Source organism: Spinacia oleracea, chromosome 5 (assembly GCF_020520425.1).
Source record: "Spinacia oleracea cultivar Varoflay chromosome 5, BTI_SOV_V1, whole genome shotgun sequence".
NCBI lineage: Eukaryota > Viridiplantae > Streptophyta > Magnoliopsida > Caryophyllales > Amaranthaceae > Spinacia > Spinacia oleracea.
In genome coordinates, this window is record NC_079491.1 from 49,168,510 (window position 1) to 49,191,257 (window position 22,748).

At 36.3% G+C, this 22,748-nt stretch overlaps 1 protein-coding gene across 1 annotated transcript; it reads right to left on the reverse strand.

Annotated features, from left to right (window-relative positions):
• Positions 1-1,190: 1,190 nt before the first annotated feature.
• Positions 1,191-3,423, reverse strand: LOC110774803 (heavy metal-associated isoprenylated plant protein 37). The gene is made up of 3 exons (XM_021979391.2): positions 3,294-3,423; positions 3,100-3,175; positions 1,191-1,952 (listed from the first exon to the last, which is right to left on the reverse strand). The coding sequence occupies exons 1-3, from the start codon at positions 3,342-3,344 to the stop codon at positions 1,339-1,341; spliced, it is 741 nt and encodes a 246-aa protein (XP_021835083.2). The 5' UTR covers positions 3,345-3,423; the 3' UTR covers positions 1,191-1,338.
• Positions 3,424-22,748: the final 19,325 nt, after the last annotated feature.

The window sequence follows — 22,748 nt, forward strand, 5'->3', positions numbered from 1 at the left end:
ATCAGACCTTTCAGGATTGTGTTCAAAGCATATTCTTTCTGGTTTATTTTCTTCTGGCTTTTTACATTTGAAACCCGTATCAAGTTTTCGATATTTGCTAGGGGACATAATCGAAGTTGTTTCGATTTTGCTTAAATACCTTTGATCATGAGCAGAGTAACCTAACAGGTGAATATTAGATTTGGCACGGTATGTAATTTCTACCTAATTTGTTAAATTCAGCCAAAATTTTGCCATTGTCAATACGCAGTATGCATGGGGTATTAGAGTATTAGGTACTCCGTAATACTGATGATGAAATCAGAAGCTTAATGATGATTTAAAGTGCAATTTCACTCAAGTATTTTTCCCTAATCAAAAGTTCAATTTCACTCAATTATTTTTCCTCATGTTTACTATTCATATGGTCAAAGTTTAAAAACTTTGACCATAATTAATAATATGATTAAGAGTATAAATGTTAACTTGTGGGATATCATTGGATTCGTTTCAATATAAATTTTTCTAAATATCAATTTTTTATAATTTTTACTAATACGAAATTAAAATTATTAATAGTCAAAAGTAGTGCATTGGAGACCGCGCATAATGGAAAAGTGAGGAACATTAAGGAACGGAGGGAGTAGGGTCAGTAGTTTTACCAAATACTTTGTTCTTATTTACTCCGTACATGAGACTATTTACACAAGCTCGTTTGACTTTCTTTTGTGATTTATACATAAGAAAAAAACATAGTCGTGTTGGGTCTTATTAGATTCGTCTCAATAAATATTTTTTAAATATGAACTTTTTTGTTATAAAAAATGAAAGATATTAATGTTTGAAATCATGCATTGGCAAACATGCCTAGATAATTGTGTCATTTAAAAAAGAACAAATGATGTATAATATTGAAGGAGTGATTTGTAGTAAACTGTTAATAAAAAATCATTGGTGTAGGTTGTAGGATCCTCCAACTTATGACCTTTAAGTTTGAACGTACCCTATCATCTAGAGGTTCTATTTAAGTTTGAACCCTATCATCTAGAGGTTCTATTGGGACAGGACTTCCCCTTGTCCCCCCCAGTACCAAGGGCCTAACCCGCAGCTCCCATTGAGTCAATCCGTACTGGCCACTGGGTCATTCGTGTACTCCGTAATTATTATCTCTTTATAGGAGTAAGCTCGGGCATGTACGCACTATACTGACCTTTTACATTAACAACAGATTCATTTTTATTCATGTCTAACCAAAATAGCAAGCCAAGCAGACACTAGAAAATATTGATTACAGTACAAGAGAGGAGTTGTTAATTTGTTACGACTTACGAGTAGTAGACAAAAATGATTATCGATGAACTACATAACAGAACAGCCAGTAGGGTTGTCATCACTGAAAATATCCAAGGAATAAAAGGTTGATGTATGAACGTTGCAACTCTCGTACTTGTCATTGGCAGTGTTGTGATAAAAGTAAGGTGGTGTTGTGACTTGAAAGTTACTAGGATCTGCATTGTAATTCATGACATCAACTGTTTGATTTGAACTCATCTCACTCAACTGTTCAACTTGATTAGCTCCTTGGAATCTTCCCTCACAGGCATTCACACAATTACCTTTTCCTGCATTACCTGTGTCACCCACTACAGCTTCAGGACTCTGTTTGCTCTTCTTACGATTTTGATTGCCCTTGTTGTTCAAATTCGTCTCTTTACCATTGTTTTTCACTGCAGAATCACTGCCCTTTATGGACTTTAGCTTGTCTTCATTATTTCGACTACTTTCCACTTTGGTTTCACTACTTTTTCGATCACTTTCTTTATCGTTTTTCTTCGCCTTTTCAGCTGGTTTTTCATTCCATACCTCTGCATGCTTGCCTGCTTTGAGTAATTTTTTAACCAGGATCTCTGACTCAACGTTTCCACTTATGGTCACCTTCTGATGCTGTATGTCAATACTAGTGCTGTAAACACCTGATTTACATGAAAATAATTGGCAAATTAATTCATCATTTATATCAGAACAATCAACCACAAACAAAACTTAAACTCTAGTTAACCGTAAGCCTGTAATTTCACTTGCTAAATTTTAATTTTAGGTCGATAATATCTTTCTACTTCATCTCATCAGCCAAAAATGATTTCCATTCAAGGCCATGCCTTTTCTAGGGATCGAGTGCATGTATTGAAATTGTTTATTTTATACTACCTCCGTTTCAAAATGATCTTTACATTTTCTGTTTTAATTTGTTTCATAATATTCTTCACACTTTGCTTTATTCAATTTTTTGACATGGATATTTACTATCCTACCCATCTTACCCCACAACATTTACAATTTTCCACTTAGTTTATTCATTTTTTTCTTTACATCCACCTACCTTTTACCCCATCTACCATACTTTATCTATATTTTATTATATCCACCCAATTTACACTTTTTTCCTACTTGGTCTTCATATTTGTGCAAATAGTAATGGTAAAAAATCATTTTGAAATGGAGGTATTACAACTTAACAACAAGTTTACATCTTGTTGAAAAGCTAGCGATAGGTTTCATAAATGCAGTCACTCACAGGCTTAAGTATACAAATTATACTTTCCCGGTCAAAATTAATTACTCCCTCCGTCCCGATTAGATGGTAGTTGACAGTGAAGTATTTTTTAATGTAGATACTAGATAGGCATATGTGTCAACTTTTTAAAGGGGTAGGGGGTGGGTGCATGAGACCACAAAATAACATGTGACGGGGTAGTTGATATAATATTAATAAAAGTTTACTATTTATAAAAACTGTGCAAGTAATCTGGGATGACTTTATAAGGAAAGCGGTGCAAGTATTTCGGGACGGAGGAAGTATCACATAGTCCTAACCCACATACTGTATTGGATTTGAAACAGTTTGACTAAAAGACCCTTTATAGTACTATTAATCTGTCACTCAACAATTTGACTAAAAGACCCTTTTGTAAGGGTATTTCTGTACATCTAATTACAAACCATTACCATTTTAGGAAAAGTGACAACCTTCTCCAGGGAAAAAACATCTCGAAATAGAATAAATGTGACTATCATTTGAGGAAAGAGCAAGTAGGGAAAATAGATAGAGTTAAAGAGTACCGTCAATGCGCTGAAGAAGCTTCTTGACTTCTCTTTTACAGCCAAGACAGTGAATGGGGACTTTAAGTACCCATGTCTGCATGCAAAAGAAAACGAAAAACAACTAACAATATAAACAAACAGGCAAAAATATATGCATAAATATATTAAATAGTTGATTAGTAAAATTTCATTAAATGGGAGGAATTGGTTACATTGTATTTCAGCAAGTGTGTAGCTTCTCCTCCTGGTCTAGTTGCAGGCATCTTAGAGAGAGAATGAGCAGAGAGTTTGAGGACCAAAGGTGGGGGAAGAAGACAAGAAGTTATTGGGGGTTTACAAGAAATGAAGTAAATAGTGAGTATTAAAAAAGGGGGTTGTAGTTGGGTTTTGCTACTAGGAATTTAATGATGCAACATTTTTCTACTGTCTATTTATTTACTTGCTTTTTAAAAGGGTTTTAGGTTTACCTTTAAGTTATCTCTTTTCATTTTCTATGTTTGTAAAGGAATATGGTCTCGTGCTAGGATTTTGTTTAAATTTATTCAAATTATTGTTCTGGTTCTGGTTATGGTTCTGGTTTCTTTGCATTATATGGTATGGCTTATCGTGTATGTATCACATCAGAGGAGTAACTTTCGTAATCGTATAACATTTCATTCATTTTACCAGGAACTTACTTAATATCATACATTATTATGGCCTAATTTATTTTGACGGAAAACGTTTACAAAAGAAAATGATTTTTCATGGAAAATAGGTTTCAGGAGGAAAATCCAAATGGAAAGTAGTTTCCCCTTATGTTTGTATGAAATAATTTTAGCGGGAATAAAGTACCCAGAAAACCTAGGAATAATCAATCGCTGGAATTTCAATAAAAAATTAAAACAAATTTAGATGACAATGTAAAATCAGACGATGGCTTCTTCAATAAATCGTTTTATAAAAAAATCAACAACAAAAAAAAGATGAAAAGAAGTTTCACCAACATTATGATCAATTTTAGACAAAGAACGCTAATTTATCCATAGGGCAAAAATCAAATAATATTCAAACAATGAATTCTTAATTGATCGATGTTGAGATCGAAGAAAACACAACAAATGAGGAGAAACACTTCACGTTAGAAGAGGAGAGAGGTAAGAAAAGAGAAGAGAAAGTGTGGTGTTCCAACTATTTTTGGTAAAAGTATTTTCATGTATGACAAAATATTTTCTAGCCTACTTTTCATTTGATTGGGCTAGCTCGAACAAACTGAGGAAAGTAAGGAAAATCATTTTCCTTCGAAATGGTTTCCCCCCGATATAAATAGATCCTAGATTATGTCCCCTCAAAACAAATGTAGACTTAACAAATTAAATTGACACGTGTATTCTCTCAACAACAAAAACAAAGTAACATGACCCGGATTTTAAAGTTGTATAGTTAAATGTAGACCCAACCCAAGGGATAAATGGGGATTTAGTTCGAGACAAACAGTGAGAGAAAAGTTATTCAGTGAGAACATAAATACGTCGTATTTACAAAATAATACTCCTCAATGATACATACTAATTTAGATCTCGTGCTTGCACAATTAAATTAATATTCTAAAATAATTAGATAATTTTTTATAATATATTTGACTGAAATATTTCTCACACTAAAGTTACTTCATAATTATTACATCTTGAACATAATCATTTAATTATCTAAGATAGAGTATGCAATTTCCTTCCTACTACGTATTACATAAGAAATAATTTGCATGTTTGGTACGCTAATTTGACCAAAATATTCGATATACTAATTTGACCAAAAAAATATGTAATATATTTTCCATTTTTAATATAACCATTTGACTAAAGTATTACCAAAAATATTTTTTAGCAAGTTATTGTCTGGCATATATTATTTTCATAATCTATAAACGAATTTCGTTTTCCATACTTAAACAGTTAATAAAAAGGATAGAAAATAAAAATATTTTTAATAAAAAGGTTTTTGACGGGAAAATTTTGCACCAGAAAGTGACATGTGACACTCCTGGTGTCTATTTTAATATAACTAGCATTTGAGCGCCTTCAATGAACGGACAATTATATAGTGGTTGTTAACTCGTCTTATAAAGTGCTAATTTTATTGATGGCTTGCGTTTTTAGTGGGAATATATGATTTATATAGAGGTAAAAGTTGAAAAAATATATAAATTAAAGTAAATAGTGAATTAATATTGAGTGTTAAAGAGGTAGATGGAGTGGAAGTGGTAGAATGAATAAATGAATTAAATGGTAAATTGATGTTGAACGAGGAAGATGAAAGCTGTAAAACATCTAGTACTAGATTAGGTCCCGTGCACGTACGAATATTCAAAAATTATTATTTGACCATCTTTTTTTATGAAATATTTACCCCTTAATCTATTGCGTAATTAATAAATCTCAAACGTACTCATTTTATCATACAATATACAATTTTCGTCCTACTACATATTATATATTTTATATGTTTAATATGATGATTTGACCAAAATATTTGATATGCTTAATATACTAATTTGACCAAAATATTGAGTAAGAATATTTTCTATTATTGATATAACGATTAGATTAAAATATTGTCAATTTTTTTTAATAATGTCATATTCCATAATCTTATAATTTGTTCCATATATAAACATCTATACAAAAGGAGAGAATTTTTTAAAAAAAAATTAAAAAATATATAGATATTTTTTTTAGAAAAGCGTTTTTGACGGGAAAATTTTGCACCAGGAAGTGACACGTGTCATTCCTGGTTTTTGTTTTAGTATAATGTAATAGATAACAAACAATAAAAGGAAAAAGTTTTTTATTTAAAAAAGGAGTAAACTGTACTGAAGGTCCCTAAACTTTGCCAAAAGGAGCAGTTAGGTCCCTCAAGTTTCAAAAGGAGCATTTAGGTCCCTCAAAATGGATGGAAAACGCTGCTTTTTGTTTTCCGTCACTAACGGCCGTTAAAATGAATATAATAATATTAAAAATTATTAAAATAAAAGGAGAATTAATATACACGTAGATTAATGATTGAAAACAGATGATTTTGATGAAAAGAAGCCTTTTCCAATTACTTAGAGGTTTCAACTTACTTTTTCAATGTGTACACGTGGAAACCTTCCAACTTCTCTCGTTTTTTCTGGTTCCTTCCTAATAATGTTTTGGCGGTAATTTTTTACTGTTCCCAACCCTATTTCCCCCCCTTTTCACTTCCTATTTATATGGTCCCCCCCCCCCCCCATTTTCACTCTCAGTTGTCTTTTTGCCATTTACTCACTCAAACACTTAAGAGAATTTGAAGTTATTACTCTGAGTTTTCTGCAAAAATGGGTTCTTGCGTATCAGGAAAGAGGACTGCTGATAAGTGAATGTCGCACCCCCAAGAGAACAAGAATTTCCAGATGGGACGAAGGTATTTTCATTCAATTTGTCGGTTTTTTCAATAAATGTTTGCAGTTGAGCCATGATAAATTAGGGCTTTTTTGTTAAGTAACTTTTTCCCAAAATTGGTGCATGCATTATCTTGATTGTGGTGTTTTATATGTTAATTTAAACAATCGTGGGCTGATTTCGCATAATTTTTCAATTGAAGTTGGAATTAGGGTTTCGTCCGTTTTTACTTTCCAATATTTAATTCGAATTGATGCTTGCATGTTCTTGAAAATGGTGTTTAATATGTTAAATTATACAATTGTTGCGTAATTTGGAATTAATTTAAACTAGATTTTGTAGTAATTAGGGTTTCACTTACTGTTTTTGATTCACTTAAATAAAAAACAGAGTTTGATTAATTCGAATTGATGCTTGCATGTTCTTGAAAATGGTGTTTAATATGTTAAATTATACAATTGTTGCGTACTTTGGAATTAATTTAAACTAGATTTTGTAGTAATTAGGGTTTCACTTACTGTTTTTGATTCACTTAAATAAAAAACAGAGTTTGATTAATTCGAATTGATGCTTGCATGTTCTTGAAAATGGTGTTTATTTAAACTATTGTTTCTTAATTTAGAAGTATTTTAATCTAGATTCCGTATAATAATTAGGGTTTACTTACTGTTTTATTGACTTTGGCCGTTACTTTGACTTTAGGAGACCTTGCTTTAAGGGAGGCACACCCCCTTTGCCATCATCAAGACATCCTCATCACCCAGATCTTCACCAAGCTGGACTGGGAGGGGCAGGCTGCTGTGCAGATGGTATGCAAGCAGTGGCGTAGGTGGGCCAAGTTGCGGTACCGCCTCCCATACCACTACCCTCAAGGATGCTACCGCGCGTGGCTGCGGGAGTGGGTGATCATGGACATCATTGACAATGATGGCCGTGACTTCCACGCCTGGATGGACAAGGACATGACCGTCTACTTTGACGGCTTCCCCTCCTTTTCAAGGAGGAGGAGTAGCTGGTGGTGGAGGCCATGCAGGGGTGGGTGGTGGTGGCGCTGGTGGTGGCCCCTCTTTTGTCAAGCTTATGATGATCCAGCTTGTTTATAGCTTTTTTTATTTTTAATTTTCAAGGACAATTACATTACTATTGTCATTGCAAGTAGGTTTTTGTGAATGTGACAAATGTTGATTTTTGGTATTTGTCACTGCTATGACAGTAGTTTATATCTAACCGTAGGCTTCTCCCTCAATAGTGGATTGAGGTTTGAAATGTTAGGGTTGAAGCCTACCCTTTTGTAAATTCAACTGACATGATCATGATGAATGAATGAATGCAATTTAACCTTTTGTTATCTCTTGTGTTGTTATTCAAGATTTGGTTTGGTTTGATTTCTTAAAGTTTTGTTTTTTTAATTGATATTGTTTAACTTTGATCAGATGATGTTGATGATTTGACTTTGAACCCTTGCATATATGTGCATCATGGTGGTGAATGGGTTGTGCAAGGTGATATGGTTTATAGTGGGGGGAGGGTGGATGTCTTTGATTACATCCATGAGAATGCAGATGGCAAATATGTTAAGGAATTAGTGGATAGTTTAGGTTATAATGATATAGAGAAAGTACATTTCTGGGACCCTAGGAAAGAATTCAAGAATGGGGTTAGGTTTTTAGGTTTTGATAGTAGTACTTGTGACCCTTTCTTAGCTTTACTCTTTGAATACAAAAGCATTCATATATACATTGAACATAAAATCAAACCCACCTACAACTTTAACCTAAACAGGAGTGCAGGAGGGGGAGGAGGGAGAGGTAGCTTCCTTGAGTTGTTGAATACTGATGTGGTTGACTTAAATTCTGATTATGTGGAACCACCTTTTACAGTACTCCCACCCAAACAAACTGAAACTCAACCTGAACCCCAACCTGAACCTCAAATTCAACCTCAAAATGTGCCTCAACCTGAAATTGATTATGATTCAGAGGGTACAGATGAAGATGATGATGAGTTAGCCACTGCTAGGTCTAAGATATCTGATGATATGAGAAGGGAAAAGGCTTATTTTGAGGAGTTAGTAATGCTGAAAAAACTAGCAGAAAGTAAAGTAGAAGGTGGTCTGAATTTGGGGGATGACTTTGATGGATACAGTGACTTAGACAGCCCTAGTGAGTCAGAAGATGAGGATGATGTTGGTTACTTAGTTGCACCACAACACCATAAGAGGGGGAGAGGGAAACAGAAGCAAAACAACACTGAAACTGAAGAGAGGGAAGCCACTTTTTATGTTGGGCAACAGTTTGAGAATCCAAAGACATTTAGGAAAGCAATCATAGATTATTCAATTGATAAAGGAAGAAACATTTCATTTTCTAAAAATGATTCCACTAGGGTTTGTGCAGAGTGTGAGCACAAAGATAAAGGTTGTAAATGGAGAATTTGGGCTTCATGGGAGAGAGGAAGAAGGTCATTTACAGTGAAAACATTTGTCAGTGAGCACACTTGTGGTAGGACACCTATCATTAAGAAGATGACTTCACATTGGATTGCAGAACACTACCAGAATCTGTTTAAGGTTAACCCTTACATGAGAGTGCAAGATATTCAGGAAACCATTTGGTTAGAAAAGGGTATAAGGGTGAGCAAAGACAAGGCTGCCAGGGCTAGGAGAAGGGGTCAAGCACTCATTGTTGGTGAATACAAAGAGCAGTATGCATTACTCCCAAGGTATGCAGCTGAGATACTAAGAAGCAATCCAGGGAACACAGTGAAGTTGAAGTTGGATGCAAATGTGTTTGACAGACTGTATTTGTGTTTTGAGGCACTTAGGAAAGGGTTCTTGGCAGGATGCAGACCTTTCATATCACTTGATGGATGTTTCTTAAAGGGACCATTTGGGGGTCAATTGTTAGTAGCAGTAGGGAGGGATGGAAACAATCAAATGTTCCCTTTGGCTTGGGCTGTTTGTGAGGTTGAGAGCACTGACACATGGAGTTGGTTTCTAGAACTTCTAGCTACTGATTTAGGCACTAGTGAAGGAGCAGGGTACACTTTCATGTCTGACCAACAAAAGGGTTTACTTGCTGCTGTGTCAAATGTGTTTCCACAAGCTGAAAGTAGGGTGTGTGCAAGGCATGTGTACTGTAACTTTAGGGGAGTGTTTGGAGGTGGTTTAGAGTACAGAAAACAATTTTGGACTATTGCAAAAAGCAACACAGTAAATCACTTCAAAGAAAACATTGAAGTAATGAGGGGTATTTCACATGAAGCTGCTGAAGACCTACTGAAAAGGAACTACAAGAAATGGTGTAGGGCATTCTACACTCCATTATCTTGTTGTGACAGTGTAGACAACAACATGAGTGAGGTGTTTAATGCATACATCTTGAGTGCAAGGCACAAGCCTATTATTACCATGTTGGAAGATATCAGAGAGGGTTTGATGGAAAGACTGCATAAGAAAAGAGATTTCATTGGGAAAAAGGAGATAATGTTGTGTCCTAGGATCCAAATTCAGTTAGAGAAACACAAAATTTGGGCTAGGGGTTGGAATGCATACTGGGATGGTGGGTTTTGCTATGGAGTAAGAGAAGGTGCAACACAGGTTAAGTATGTGGTGGATCTGAACCAACATACTTGCAGTTGCAATGCATGGCAGGTGAGTGGGATTCCATGCAAACATGCAATTGTTGCTATATGGAATAAAGTAGACCACCCAGAACAATATGTCAATGCATATTTCTGCAAACAGACCTACATGAAGGCATATGAATTTTTGTTAGAGCCTTTAAATGGTCCTCAAGAGTGGCCTACTTCTGATAGCATTGTTGTGGCTCCAAAGGTGAAAAAGGTCAATGGAAGACCTAAAACAAAGAGGAGATATGGTGTTGGAGAGGTAACTGCATCTGGTAAGCTGAAGAGAACAGGTTGTTCTATGAAATGCAGCTTATGTGGTGTGATAGGCCACAACAAAAGGGGTTGCAAGAATGCCCCTAAGCAACAACAACACAACAACAATCATGCTACTGCAGAGCAGACCACACCACAGCAACAACACCCAAGAACCAGTTCAGCTATACCAATGCACAATAGGGGTGTGGGTATTTATACCTACCCAAATGGGTATCAAAGAATAGCTACTGTAAGTCATTCAATATACTCAAATTCTTTCTTACATGTTACTTTACTGTACTGAAGCCAACTTGTTCCTAATTTGTTTTAATTAATGCATCCTATATCACAACACTTCCCCACACCACAGAGGCAAAGACCTCCTGCAGCTTTCTATTCTGATCATGGGGGTGAGCAAACCATCTACTCCTTCCCTGCACATGACTTCCCATTGTCACAGACTCAACCAAGTCAAGGACACACAATATCAAGCCAAGCATTGCAGGATCTTGCAATGGCTAGAAGATTAGAAAAAAGACCACGAGGTTAGATTTTATTGAATTTAAAGTCTTCATTACATTTCATTAGTGCAGATCATTACATTTTACCTACCCACTTAACCCACTTAACTTAAAACAAACCAGATAAAAAAAAACAGAACCACTAGGATTACAACCCACACTTCACATTTCACACTAATAGGTCTTCTCATCTTGCTCATCACATAGTCTGCCTCCCTCTTCCTTGCATAATTGTTAGCTTCACTAAGTTTTGTCCTAAAACTATCAACTTCAGCAGCAAGACTTTGTTTATCTTGCATTAACCCTAGTATGACAATTGTTTGCCAAGTTGTTGGTTCTTGTTCATCAATCCATCTAAAAAAAATGCAACCCCTTCTGTTTGTTTCAACATCATAATCTGGACAAGCAATGAACCTCCTTCCAGGATTTTCTTTTGTCCATGCCTTTTGAATGGATACTGTGAATCTACAGTAGCACCTCTTAGGGTGTTCATTATCACCATTGTTGAACAAAGAGATAGCCCTGTTCATCATTCTGCAAATAAATTACGTTTTAATAATTATTTCCTAAATATGTTTAATTATTGTTAAAATAAGCTAACTTAAGATTTTTTAAAAAATGGCAGAAAAATACCTTTTTGTTGAGAAGAGTCAGCTATGGTGGAGCAACAGAGAAAAAACACAGAGCAGAAGATGGAGAAGAAAGAATTTTGTTTTTTAAGTGTTTTATTGTTGTTTTGTTGTGCATGGAATGTTAAATACTCTGTTTTTTGAGAGCCTCAACGGATATATTTTTGTAAAAAGCTAACTGAAATGAATTCCCCTTTATTTAATTATTGGTAAATGGTAAATGTAACTGTTTTTTTGTCGTTTAGTGCCTTTTATTTAGTTTCCTTTTAATTTAATTGAATTTTAACGGCCGTTAGTGATGGAAAACAAAAAGCAGCGTTTTCCATCCAAACGCAGGGACCTAAATGCTCCTTTTGAAACTTGAGGGACCTAACTGCTCCTTTTGGCAAAGTTTAGGGACCTCCAGACCTATTTACTCTTTAAAAAAGTATGGATGAACGATTGGGTTACATGTGCCATCTAATCATGTATGATTTTGCTTTTAAAATACTAGGTATAGGCATAATAGATAGATAGATAGATGTCAGGAAATGGAAAGTACTTCAAATGCAAAACGTAAAATTAAGCGAGGCCAAATATTTCTTCGATCATCTACTTTCCTTTCTTCTTTTTGTTGTTTTAACTCTAGCTATCTACGAAATATACTAGAGCGTACAACTCTTGACACGACACGGTAGCACTAAACGAACTCGGGCTATGAAAATTTTGTCATATTAATTATCCTAGTTTTTACACAATATTAAACATGGTCGCTGAATGATCTAAAAATTTAATCGACGGGAAACTATTAACACGGCCTATTTAGATTTACTCTATACACATGTATTGTACTTTTTATTAATTATACGATTTTTTCATGAAATGCCTCTGAGATTTCGCATAATGCACAAAATAACCACCAAGTTTCCAAAATACACAAACTACCCCTATGTTTTTTAGAAATTCACCAAATGCCCTAATTATTAACGGAAGTATAACGCCGTTAGTTTTAATGATCATTACCTCCAAATTAATCTCATTAACCCTAAACTAGACCTAATTAAATCTAAAATAAATATAATTAAACCTAAACCCCACATAACCCCATAACCATCCACCTAATTGAGGCTCTGTTAAACTTTTGGCTTGGTGTAAAACATTTTCATGGAAAACAATTTTCCCCTTTCAATCATTTTTACGTTGTATGGTTTGTTAAGGGATGAAAATCAATTTTCCATAACTTCCTCAAAGGTGGAAAAATCTTTTTCCATTTGAAATAAAGGCAAACCACTTTTCTTCCTTACATCCCTCTTCCTTCTACCAACAATCTTCTCTCATCTTCTTCCTTTTTCTATTAATTTTCTTGTAAGGAACCAAAAAAATATTTGGAATTGTGTTTTTCCTTGAAAAATGATTTTCATGAAAATTCATTTTTCACTTAAAATAATTTACGACAAAAAACGGAGCCTAAGATCTTCACCATATTCTCACCACCACCTCCATCGCCACCTGCACAACAATCACCACCCATCATCGTCTCCGTCGTAACATCCATCGCTGACAAATCGACATCTTCAGGCGAGTCGGTCCTCCGTTGCTTCTTCGTCCCTTATTCATAATCATCATTCTCCTCGCAAATGTAATTCGAGCCGCAAGGGATAGAGAGAGGGTCTTCGGGAGTTTGAGTAACATCGCCGGAAGTTCGATAGGGTCTCTCACCCCTGTGACCGTTGTTATCCCACTTTTTGTACTAACGACGTAACTGCTTTGACGTTTGATCATGTCGTGTCGCTAGGTATTGTCGTGTCCACAGATTATGACGCGTCGGACGAAGCCACAATCAGAAAAGACGCATGAACTCAAACATTCAAGCAATCTAAGAGCATTACTCAGTTTTAGCAATTATTAAGCAATCTGATATTCCAGTAGGAACACGCACAAGAGGGGGGCCGGGGGTGAATTGTAATTGGAACTTTGATAAAGTTTCTTGCGGAACTTAGAAATAATAAAGGATCTGAGAATAGGAAAGACATAAATGACAATTGTGAAAACTTCTTGACACTAATCAAGAAGAGAATTCCTTTTTATTATGGTAATGCCTCGATTACAATAACACTCTAACACAAGTTCCTCTCAAACTTGTGTTCCTCACAGTAATCTACTCAGATTACAACTCTTTCTTCTTCTCTTTCTCTCGGACTTAAACTCTAAGTCTAAACAGGATAACTCTATCCTCTCTAATCAGAAAATACAATTCGTGTTTAGAAAACCTCTAGATATTAATAATGCTTTTGTATATAAGGAACTTAGGAACTCTGAATTGACTAGGACACAAACTGTTTTTAGAAAATCTTTGATAATACGTTTTTAGGAAAGCAAAAACTCTTAGAATGTTTGTGTGATTTTCCAGAAAATATATTTGCCCTTTTATTGAGTTTTATCCTTAGGGTTTGTTCCCTTCAAAGACTCAACTGCCAACTAACATAATCTTAGGTTTCCACGTCCCTTGACTTGAGGAACAAGGGAAGACCACTTCTCCCTTAACTTCCTCAATCACTGGTCGTGGTTTAGACTAAGTCAATCTCCTCAGTTTTCCTTCAAAACAGTTTGTAAATTTATCAAAATAATAGGAGAAGTTTTAGGAGTGTTTAAACTGCTTTATTTAGGAAATAAATACTTAGGAAAAATTAGATTTTTATTAAGCAGGAATAGATATTTATTTTGACAAAATAATTTCCTTTAAAATTTTGATTCTTGAATTTTGATAAATAGGCCAAGTAATGTTAAGTTCCCGTGTTCCTTGTATACCTTTTTGCACATTAATATTTTTACATAAAATCTAAGAAAAATAAACTACCTAGATATTTATGTTTTCCCTTTCTTGGAGCTTACAACTCAGAAGCTTCAATTGTTCCAGCTCTGGAACAGTGACGAGTTCCTTTTGGTAGCTAGGGGAACTCCAGGATAGAAACTGCAATTGTCTTTGTGTATTTGAGGATCACTTGATTGCAGGTGGATTTGTTTCTATTTTGTTGACCCTTGGTGCTTTAGCCTTTACTGTATCCAACCCAGGAACTCCAGCAGCTATTCCTAGTTCCTCATAGGAACTCGACCATTTAACTGTCAACACTTATCAACAACATCAATCAGGAAGTTTGCAGTGTGTGTCATCAACCAAAACCAGGAACAACAATATTCCCCCTTTTTGGTGATGACAAAACTTGCAAACTTTTACAACCAGAGATTAATCAATACTAGGAGCAATTTCAGTTTCTAATTTTGTACAACAAACAATGGGAAAAAATTTAGAAGAAAGAAAAAAAACTTAAAAAAAACTTACAGAGGAGAACCACAAGATTTGGAGTTAGGAACTAGGTTTGATTATCCACCTTGGAAGTTTGCAACATATTTTCCCCCTGTTGGCATTGATAAAAAGTATAGCACGAAATATAGAAATTCCAAACACAGTGCCCCATGATCAACGTTTGGCAAGTCAAGCTAGTCTCAAAGTATTGGAACTAATCACACCACAAAATAACAGGAAGCAATATCCAAGAAACTAGTAAAATAGTAGATACCAACCAAAGCAAGTCTTAAAAGTTTTGAAAACAACAAAAAAAAGTCCACCCGAGTTTAGTTATACAAAACAACAAAAAGAAATTGTTCCATAGGCATAAAATAAAGATAGGCAGAATGGGATTTAGGCTTGAGATGGGGAACCAGATGCGGCTGTTTCTTTAACAATTGTTTCCTCGACAGCTTCCAGGTTGTCAATCTTTGAAAGAATGGCTCCTCGAGTTGCATTTGCATGATCAGAGTAGTGTTGAAGGTTGGCTTGAAGAGTCTTCACAACTTCAACCAAAGAACCTACATGTGCCTGCAGCTGACTGATCCTGTGATCAGTTCCCCCTTGCAGTTCCACTAGGCGAGACACCGTAGCTCAGAGTTCCATGATATGCTGATCCTTGGAACTCTCAGAAAACCCAGCAAAACCCGAGGAACTACCATATGGTGAAGGAGGTTTCTGAGTGGGAGGAACTGGTTGAGGTAAGGTTTTCTTGGATGGGGTATTGGCTTTGTTTCTCAGCTTGGCTGCTTGAACCAGTTCCTCTTTCTTGATGGGAACAACAACCTCATACTCAGGTTCCTCTATACCATCCTGTTCCCCCTGTTCCAATGTGTCAACCTCTACTCCTTCCTCCCATGTGATATCCATGTAGACTGGTCCCTTCTTCTTATTCTCCCTACTAGCTACCCTCATACTCTTCCTTTTCCCAGTCTGTACAACATCCTTTTTCTTTTGGGAGGAGTGAGGAACTCGAGAGAGTTTAACTCGCAAGGGAGTGAGTTCCTCATCCTCCTCCTCTTCTTTCTTCTCTTCCTTACCACATCTGATGACTTTACCTTCAACTATTTTTAGTTTTAACAGGGTGAGCATTTCAGATTGAACAATTTGAGTGGATTTTAGGGGTATGGTAGCATATTGGCTTAAATCAACCGAGAAACTCTCAAAAATTGATGTGAGTAGTGAAGAATAGGGAATTTTGTATTTTGGGATGCAAGTGGATAGGTGTTTGATCATAATAGCCGGGAAGTTGATTGGGATTTTGCGTTCAAGACAGTACATTAGGCATGCATCAGAAAGACTGGCAATGTTCCTCTTTTGAGTGCGAGGAACTATGCCTCTCCAAACAACACTGAACAAAAGTTTTTGTAAGGGAGAAAATGAGTTTTGTTGTGTGGAAGTAGAAATTTTACAGTCCCCTCCAATTGATCCTACAATGTCATTCTCACTGACTGTTCCTATGGTCACTTTAATTTGACCTTTAACCCAATCATCAAATCCCGGATTGGGAGTTCCAAACAATTTCTCCAAATACACAACATCAAATTCAATTTTGGTTCCATTGACCATACTGGAACACACATTGTCAACACACGAAAAATTCTTTTAAAATTATTTCATGGCACTGGGGATCAAAGGGGATTTAGCATAAACACTTAATAGGCTTACCCACTTTGGTTGTTCAAGAATTTCCATCAATTCGTTGAATTGGTTAGCCGCACACCAAGTCGAATTGATTGCGAACCCTTCCACTAAGTTGCTCTCTTTTGCCGTCAGTTTTGCCGAGCTTTTTCCTTCCCCCTGAGTCCGAGGACTCTCCGGCGCCTCCTCGATCTCCTCGAACTTATCGCCGGAATCCTCAACACGGCGTTTTTTGGTTTTTCTGGTGGATGATTGAGGATTAGGGTTTGGGGTGGTCATTTCTTCATCGGAGTTGACATGTTCCCCTTGAGTGAGTGCAAGCACTGGGGTGTGCATCTGGAGAGGAATTGGGGATTGCATGGGTGAGGTGTCCATGGGAACTAGGGAAGATGGGTTTCTTTTGCGTTTGAGGTTGGTGAGACCGGTGTTGTGATTGGTGAGTACCATGGTGGAGTCGTTTTTATAGATGGGTGGTTTGATGGTGGCAGAGGAAAAGACGTGTGAGAGAGGTGAAAAATGTGGAGATGGGGAGTGAATGGGGGAGATGAGGGGTTCCTTCTATTTAATGCCAATGGGAACCGAGGAAATACTTTGAATTGGGTGACCATGTTTTTAAATTTTGAAAATCAGTTTTAAATTCAAGGGTAAAGAAATTTAAATAAATAAATAAAAAAAATAAAAAATAAAAAACGTTTAACAAACTTGCTTAATCTTTGTATCTTGTATTTCTAATTTTAAGGATAATAGCTTACCGATCATATTTGTTGCGTAAGTAGATCGTCTACGATGGTAAGCTTCAACTATGTTTGCACACGTAAAGTTGTGTTCGTAATAATCTATATGTACCACAGTTTTTGTCTTTACCTTGGAGGAACTTCAATTGCAAATTACCTTAGTTTGATCATCCCGAGTTCCATCCTCATTTTCTCGTGTTTCTCCCTGTTTAAAGGCTTAGTCAAAATGTCAGCAATTTGGTGATCAGTTTGGCAAAAATCTAATTTAATTAAACCTTTCTCAACATTATCTTTAAGGAAATGGTGTCTAATGTGGATGTGTTTGACCCGGGAATGATGAACCGGATCTTTTGAAATACAAATAACACTAGTGTTATCACAATAGATAAGAACTCAATCATAGATAATACCAAAATCTCTTAACTGTTGTTTTATCCATAGTATTTGTGAGCAACAAGCTGCAGCAGCTACATACTCAGCTTCAGCTGTGGATAGAGCAACAGTGTTCTATTTCTTGGAACCCCAAGAAACCATGCATGGACCTAGGAACTGTACCATACCTGATGTGCTTTTTCTATTTACCAAGTCACCTGCATAATCAGCATCAGCATATCCTTTTAACTCGAATGATCCACTTCTTGGATTGAAGAGGCATAGGTCATCAGTTCCTTTAAGATACCTTAGTATTCTTTTTACAACAGTTAAGTGGGACTCCTTTGGATTAGAATGAAACCTTGCACATAGTCCTACACTAAAAGAAATGTCAGGTCTACTAGCAGTTAAGTATAGTAGTGATCCAATCATACCTCTATATTTTGTTTGATTCACACTTTTCCCATTTGGATCAGTGTCTAATCTGGTAGCTGTTCCCATGGGAGTGTGATTTACTTTGGCTGATTCTAGCTCGTATTTCTTTAGGAGTTCCTTCACATACTTTTGTTGGTGGATCATGATTCCTTCCTCAGTTTGTTTGATTTGCAAACCAAGGAAAAAGTTGAGTTCCCCCATCATGCTCATTTCAAATTCACTGCTCACCAGGTTTGCAAAATCCTTGCACAAGATCTCATTAGTTGCTCCAAATAATATATCATCAACATAGATTTGAACAACTAACAAGTCAGTTCCTCTAGATTTTAGAAATAAAGTTTTTTCTATTCTACCTCTTTTAAAATCATTTTGTAGGAGGAACTTTGATAATCTCTCATACCAAGATCTAGGGGCTTGTTTTAGTCCATAGAGAGCCTTATCTAATTTGTAAATATGATTTGGAAATTCGGGATTTTCAAAGCCAGGAGGTTGTTCCACATAGACATCTTCTTCTAAAAAACCATTTAAGAAAGCACATTTAACATCCATTTGATAAAGTTTAAAACCCATAAAGGCAACAAAGGTAATTAGAATTCTAATGGCTTCTAATCTAGCAAAACGTGCAAAAGTTTCTTCGAAGTCTACACCTTCCTGTTGATTATATCCTTTGACCACTAACCTTGCCTTGTTCCTTATGATTGTTGCATGTTCATCTTTCTTGTTCCGGAACACCCATTTCAGTCCTATCACTTTCTGGTTCTTTGGTTTGGGTTCCAAGTGCCACACTTTGTTTCTTTTGAATTCATTCAGTTCTTCTTGCATGGCTATGATCCGGTCAGCATCTTCCAAAGCCTCTATATGATTTCTTGGTTCAAATATGGAGAGGAACGCGTGAAATGCACAGAAGTTCCTGAGTTGTGACCTTGTCTGAGTTCCTTTTCTAATGTCACTCATAATGAGTTCCATTGGATGAGAACTTTGGTGTTTCCAAGGTCTGGGTTGAAACTGTGCTGCTGGAGTTGTAGCAATTCCCTCAGTTCCTTCTGTGACCTGAGTTCCTTGTTGATCAGTGTAGAGTTCCTCAGGTTCAGGTGCTGCTTCTGTTTCCTCTAGAGCCGGATCTTCTTGGATTTCTTCGTGTTCCTCTTGCACTGGAACTTCTTGGTTCTGTTGAACAGTTCCTTTGGCTGTTTGTCTAGTTGGTTGGAACTCCTCATCATTGTCTGGAGTACGAGACAAACCAATTTCGAAATGTTCTTGTTCCTGTACTATATCAGATTTGTTAGATTCATCAAATAATATATGTACACTTTCCTCAACGCACATAGACCTTTTGTTATAGACTCTGTAAGCTTTGGTATTTAGAGCATATCCTAGGAACACTGCCTCATCGCTTCTTTCATCAAACTTCCCCAAGTTCCTTTTGCCATTATTGTGGACAAAACATTTGCTACCAAAAGCTCTAAAGTAAGAGATGTTGGGTTTTATACCTTTTAACAGTTCAAAGGGGGTTTTGTTTAAGATTGCTCGAATCATAACTCTATTTACAATATAACAAGCTGTATTGACTGCTTCAGCCCAGAAGTTCCTAGGCAAGGAACTGGCTATTAACATGGTTCTTGCCATGTCCTCTAAGGTTCTATTTTTTCTCTCAACAACTCCATTTTGTTGTGGAGTTTTGGGAGCTGAGAAATTGTGGTCCATACCTTGTTCCTTGCAGTATTCTTCGAATTTGTAATTTTCAAATTCTGTTCCATGATCAGATCTTATGTGGATCAGTTGATGACCTGTAGTTTTCTGGATTTTCTTTGAAAATGCAACAAACTCATCAAACGTTTCATCTTTGCTTGTTAGAAATATGACCCAAGTAAAGCGAGAATAATCATCAACAATAACTAGAACATATTTTTTCCCACTTCTACTTTGGATTCGCATTGGTCCACACAAGTCCATATGGATCAGTTCCAAAGGTTTTGTTGTGCTTACCAATTTCTTAGGCTTAAAGGAACTTCGGACATGCTTGCCTTTTGCACATGCATCACAGACTTTATCATTTAGGAACTTGATTGAGGGGAGTCCTCGAACCAGTTCCTTTGATCTTAGTTTGTCAAGCAGTGAGAAACTAGCATGTCCAAACCTCCTGTGCCATAGTAGGGGATCTTCTTCAATGGCACTGAGGCAGGTTAAATTGTTCCTGGGAACTGTATTGAGATCCACAGAATATGTGTTCCCTTTACGAGTTCCTTCCAAAATAACCTTCCCAGTGTTATTATTAACGATTTGACAATTTTCAGAAGTAAAACTTACAGAGTTTCCTTTGTCACAAAATTGAGAAATGCTTAGTAGACTGTGCATTAAACCCTCGACTAAAAATAAATTTTCAATGGCATGGGAACTTGACCTTCCAACCTTTCCAATTCCAACAATTTCTCCTTTCATGTTGTCTCCAAAGGTCGCAGTTCCTCCATTGTAGGCTTCTAGTGAGAGGAATTTAGATTTGTCTCCTGTCATGTGTTTGGAACACCCGCTGTCGAGATACCACGAGCTGTTCCCCTTCACTAGAACCTGTAAGGAAATCAAAGGTTAGTTACAGGAACTCAGGTTTCCTCGAGTTCCTTTTCAACTACAATATCTGACTTCTTAACCCATTTTTGCCTTACATAATTTATGTTTCTTTGATCCTGTTCCTTCATCTTAGAACAATCAGTACTTACATGACTTCCACTTCCACAAGAGAAACAGACTTTCACACTTGGGAGTTCCACATACTTTTTCTTATGACTAGTTTTATGGTTAAAACCTAAACCTTATGTTCTCTTAGATTGAGCGTTCTCAATCCACTTAGGAGGAACTTTAGGTGGTTGTTTCTGTGCCCTGGCCATGGCTAGTTCCCTTTCTAGTTTCTCTTTCTGTTCCTTTGTGGTGATCAGATCTTTGTTTAATCTTTCTAGGTCGACATTAAAAACTCCCATGTTAATCTCTAAGGATTTTGTAGGGTCTAAACTTAGATTAAACATCTTATATTGACTGAGTTGCACTTGTAGAAGGATGTTTTCATTTCTAATTTTCTCGAATGACTCATTAATGGTGGTATTTCTATCTAGCAATTCAAAGAACCTGCCTTGAACATCAGATCTAATATTGTTCAGATAATTTATGTGGTCTTTACTGAGTTCCAAGGCTCTATCACTTTGCGCTTTTAGCATACTTAGCTTTTTGTAATCATCTAGAGTTTCTAGCAACAGTTCAATTAGTTTTGACTTTGAAAGACATTGAAGAGTGGAGGAACTTACTTCTTCTGATGGAACTCGTTCAGTTCCATATGTTCTTGCCATGAGGCAGAGATTTGCAGTTTCTTCATTAGGTTGTTCCTCATCGTCTTCTAAGTCTGTTGCTTCGCCCCATGCAGCTATCATAGCCTTCTTGAAGTTTGGCCTGTTGAAGGTAGACTTGTTATAACGTTCCTTGACCTGTTCCTTTCCTTTTCCTTTGGCTTTGTCGTTTTCCCACAGAGGGCATTCACGGATTTGATGATCAGTTTCTCCGCATTTGAAGCAACCTTGCTCAGTTTTGGAACTAGTAGTTTTCTTAGCAAAGTTCCTTTCTTTCTGGTTCCCTGGTTTGAAGTTCCTGTAGAGCTTTCTCATTCTTCTAACCAGCATGGCAGCCTCTTCTTCATCTGGCTCAGATTCGTCGAGTTCCTCAGCTTTTAGAGCAAGTCCTCGGTTTCTAGAGCTCTCAGGAACATCAGCTCCAAGATGCAATTCATGTGTCATCAAGGGACCAGCAAGTTGTTCAATGTTGAACTTGGTAAAGTCCTTGGTCTCAAACAGTGCAGTGACCTTTGTTCTCCAACGATCATCTTGTGGCATGCTCCTTAGTATTTTTCTTACCTGTTCATCTGTGGGATGATTCTACTAAGAGAAACTAATTCATTGGTTATGTTAGTAAATCTAGTGAACATTTCTTGAATAGTTTCTTTTGGAAGCATTTCAAATCTTTCATATTTAGACATCAAAAGGTCAATTTTGGAACGCTTAACTTCATTAGTTCCTTCGTGGGTTACTTGTAGTAATTCCCAAATCTGTTTTGCGTTCTTGCACACCATGACCCTGTTGTGTTCATGGGGTCCAAGTCCACAATGCAAGATTTTGACAGCCATAGCATTCATCTCTTATTTATCGAAGTCTTCTTTGGAGAATTCAGACATTGGTTTAGGAACTACCTCGTTTTCAGCATTGGTCTTTGTTACCTCAAAGTCTCCAACTTCAATTACACGCCAAACTTGGTAATTTTCCGCTTTGATGAATATCTCCACACTACTACAAAAATGGGCTAAGGAACCATTGATAGGGCACCGTATAAGTCACTTATTAGGTTTCTTAGATGAAGAAACCAATTATCTTAGAAGTGCGGTTTCTTAGAAAAAAATATAAGAAACCTTGTACGTGAAATATATGGTTTCCTAGATAATATTATATTTTAAAAAAAATCAAAGAAACCGTAGATCTTTTAAAATCGGTCTCCTACTCATATATTTCAAATATTATCATTTTTATTTTTAATGTAATTAAGGTTGTGAATTTTTTTGCCCAAAAAAAATCAAAAAAAAAATCAAAAAAAAATTTGCTGCAATTCCCGCCGATTCCTACCCGCGTAGTATTAGGAAACAAAATAACTTCTTCCTAAAACCACGATCTCTCAAGCTTATCAATTCACCAAGA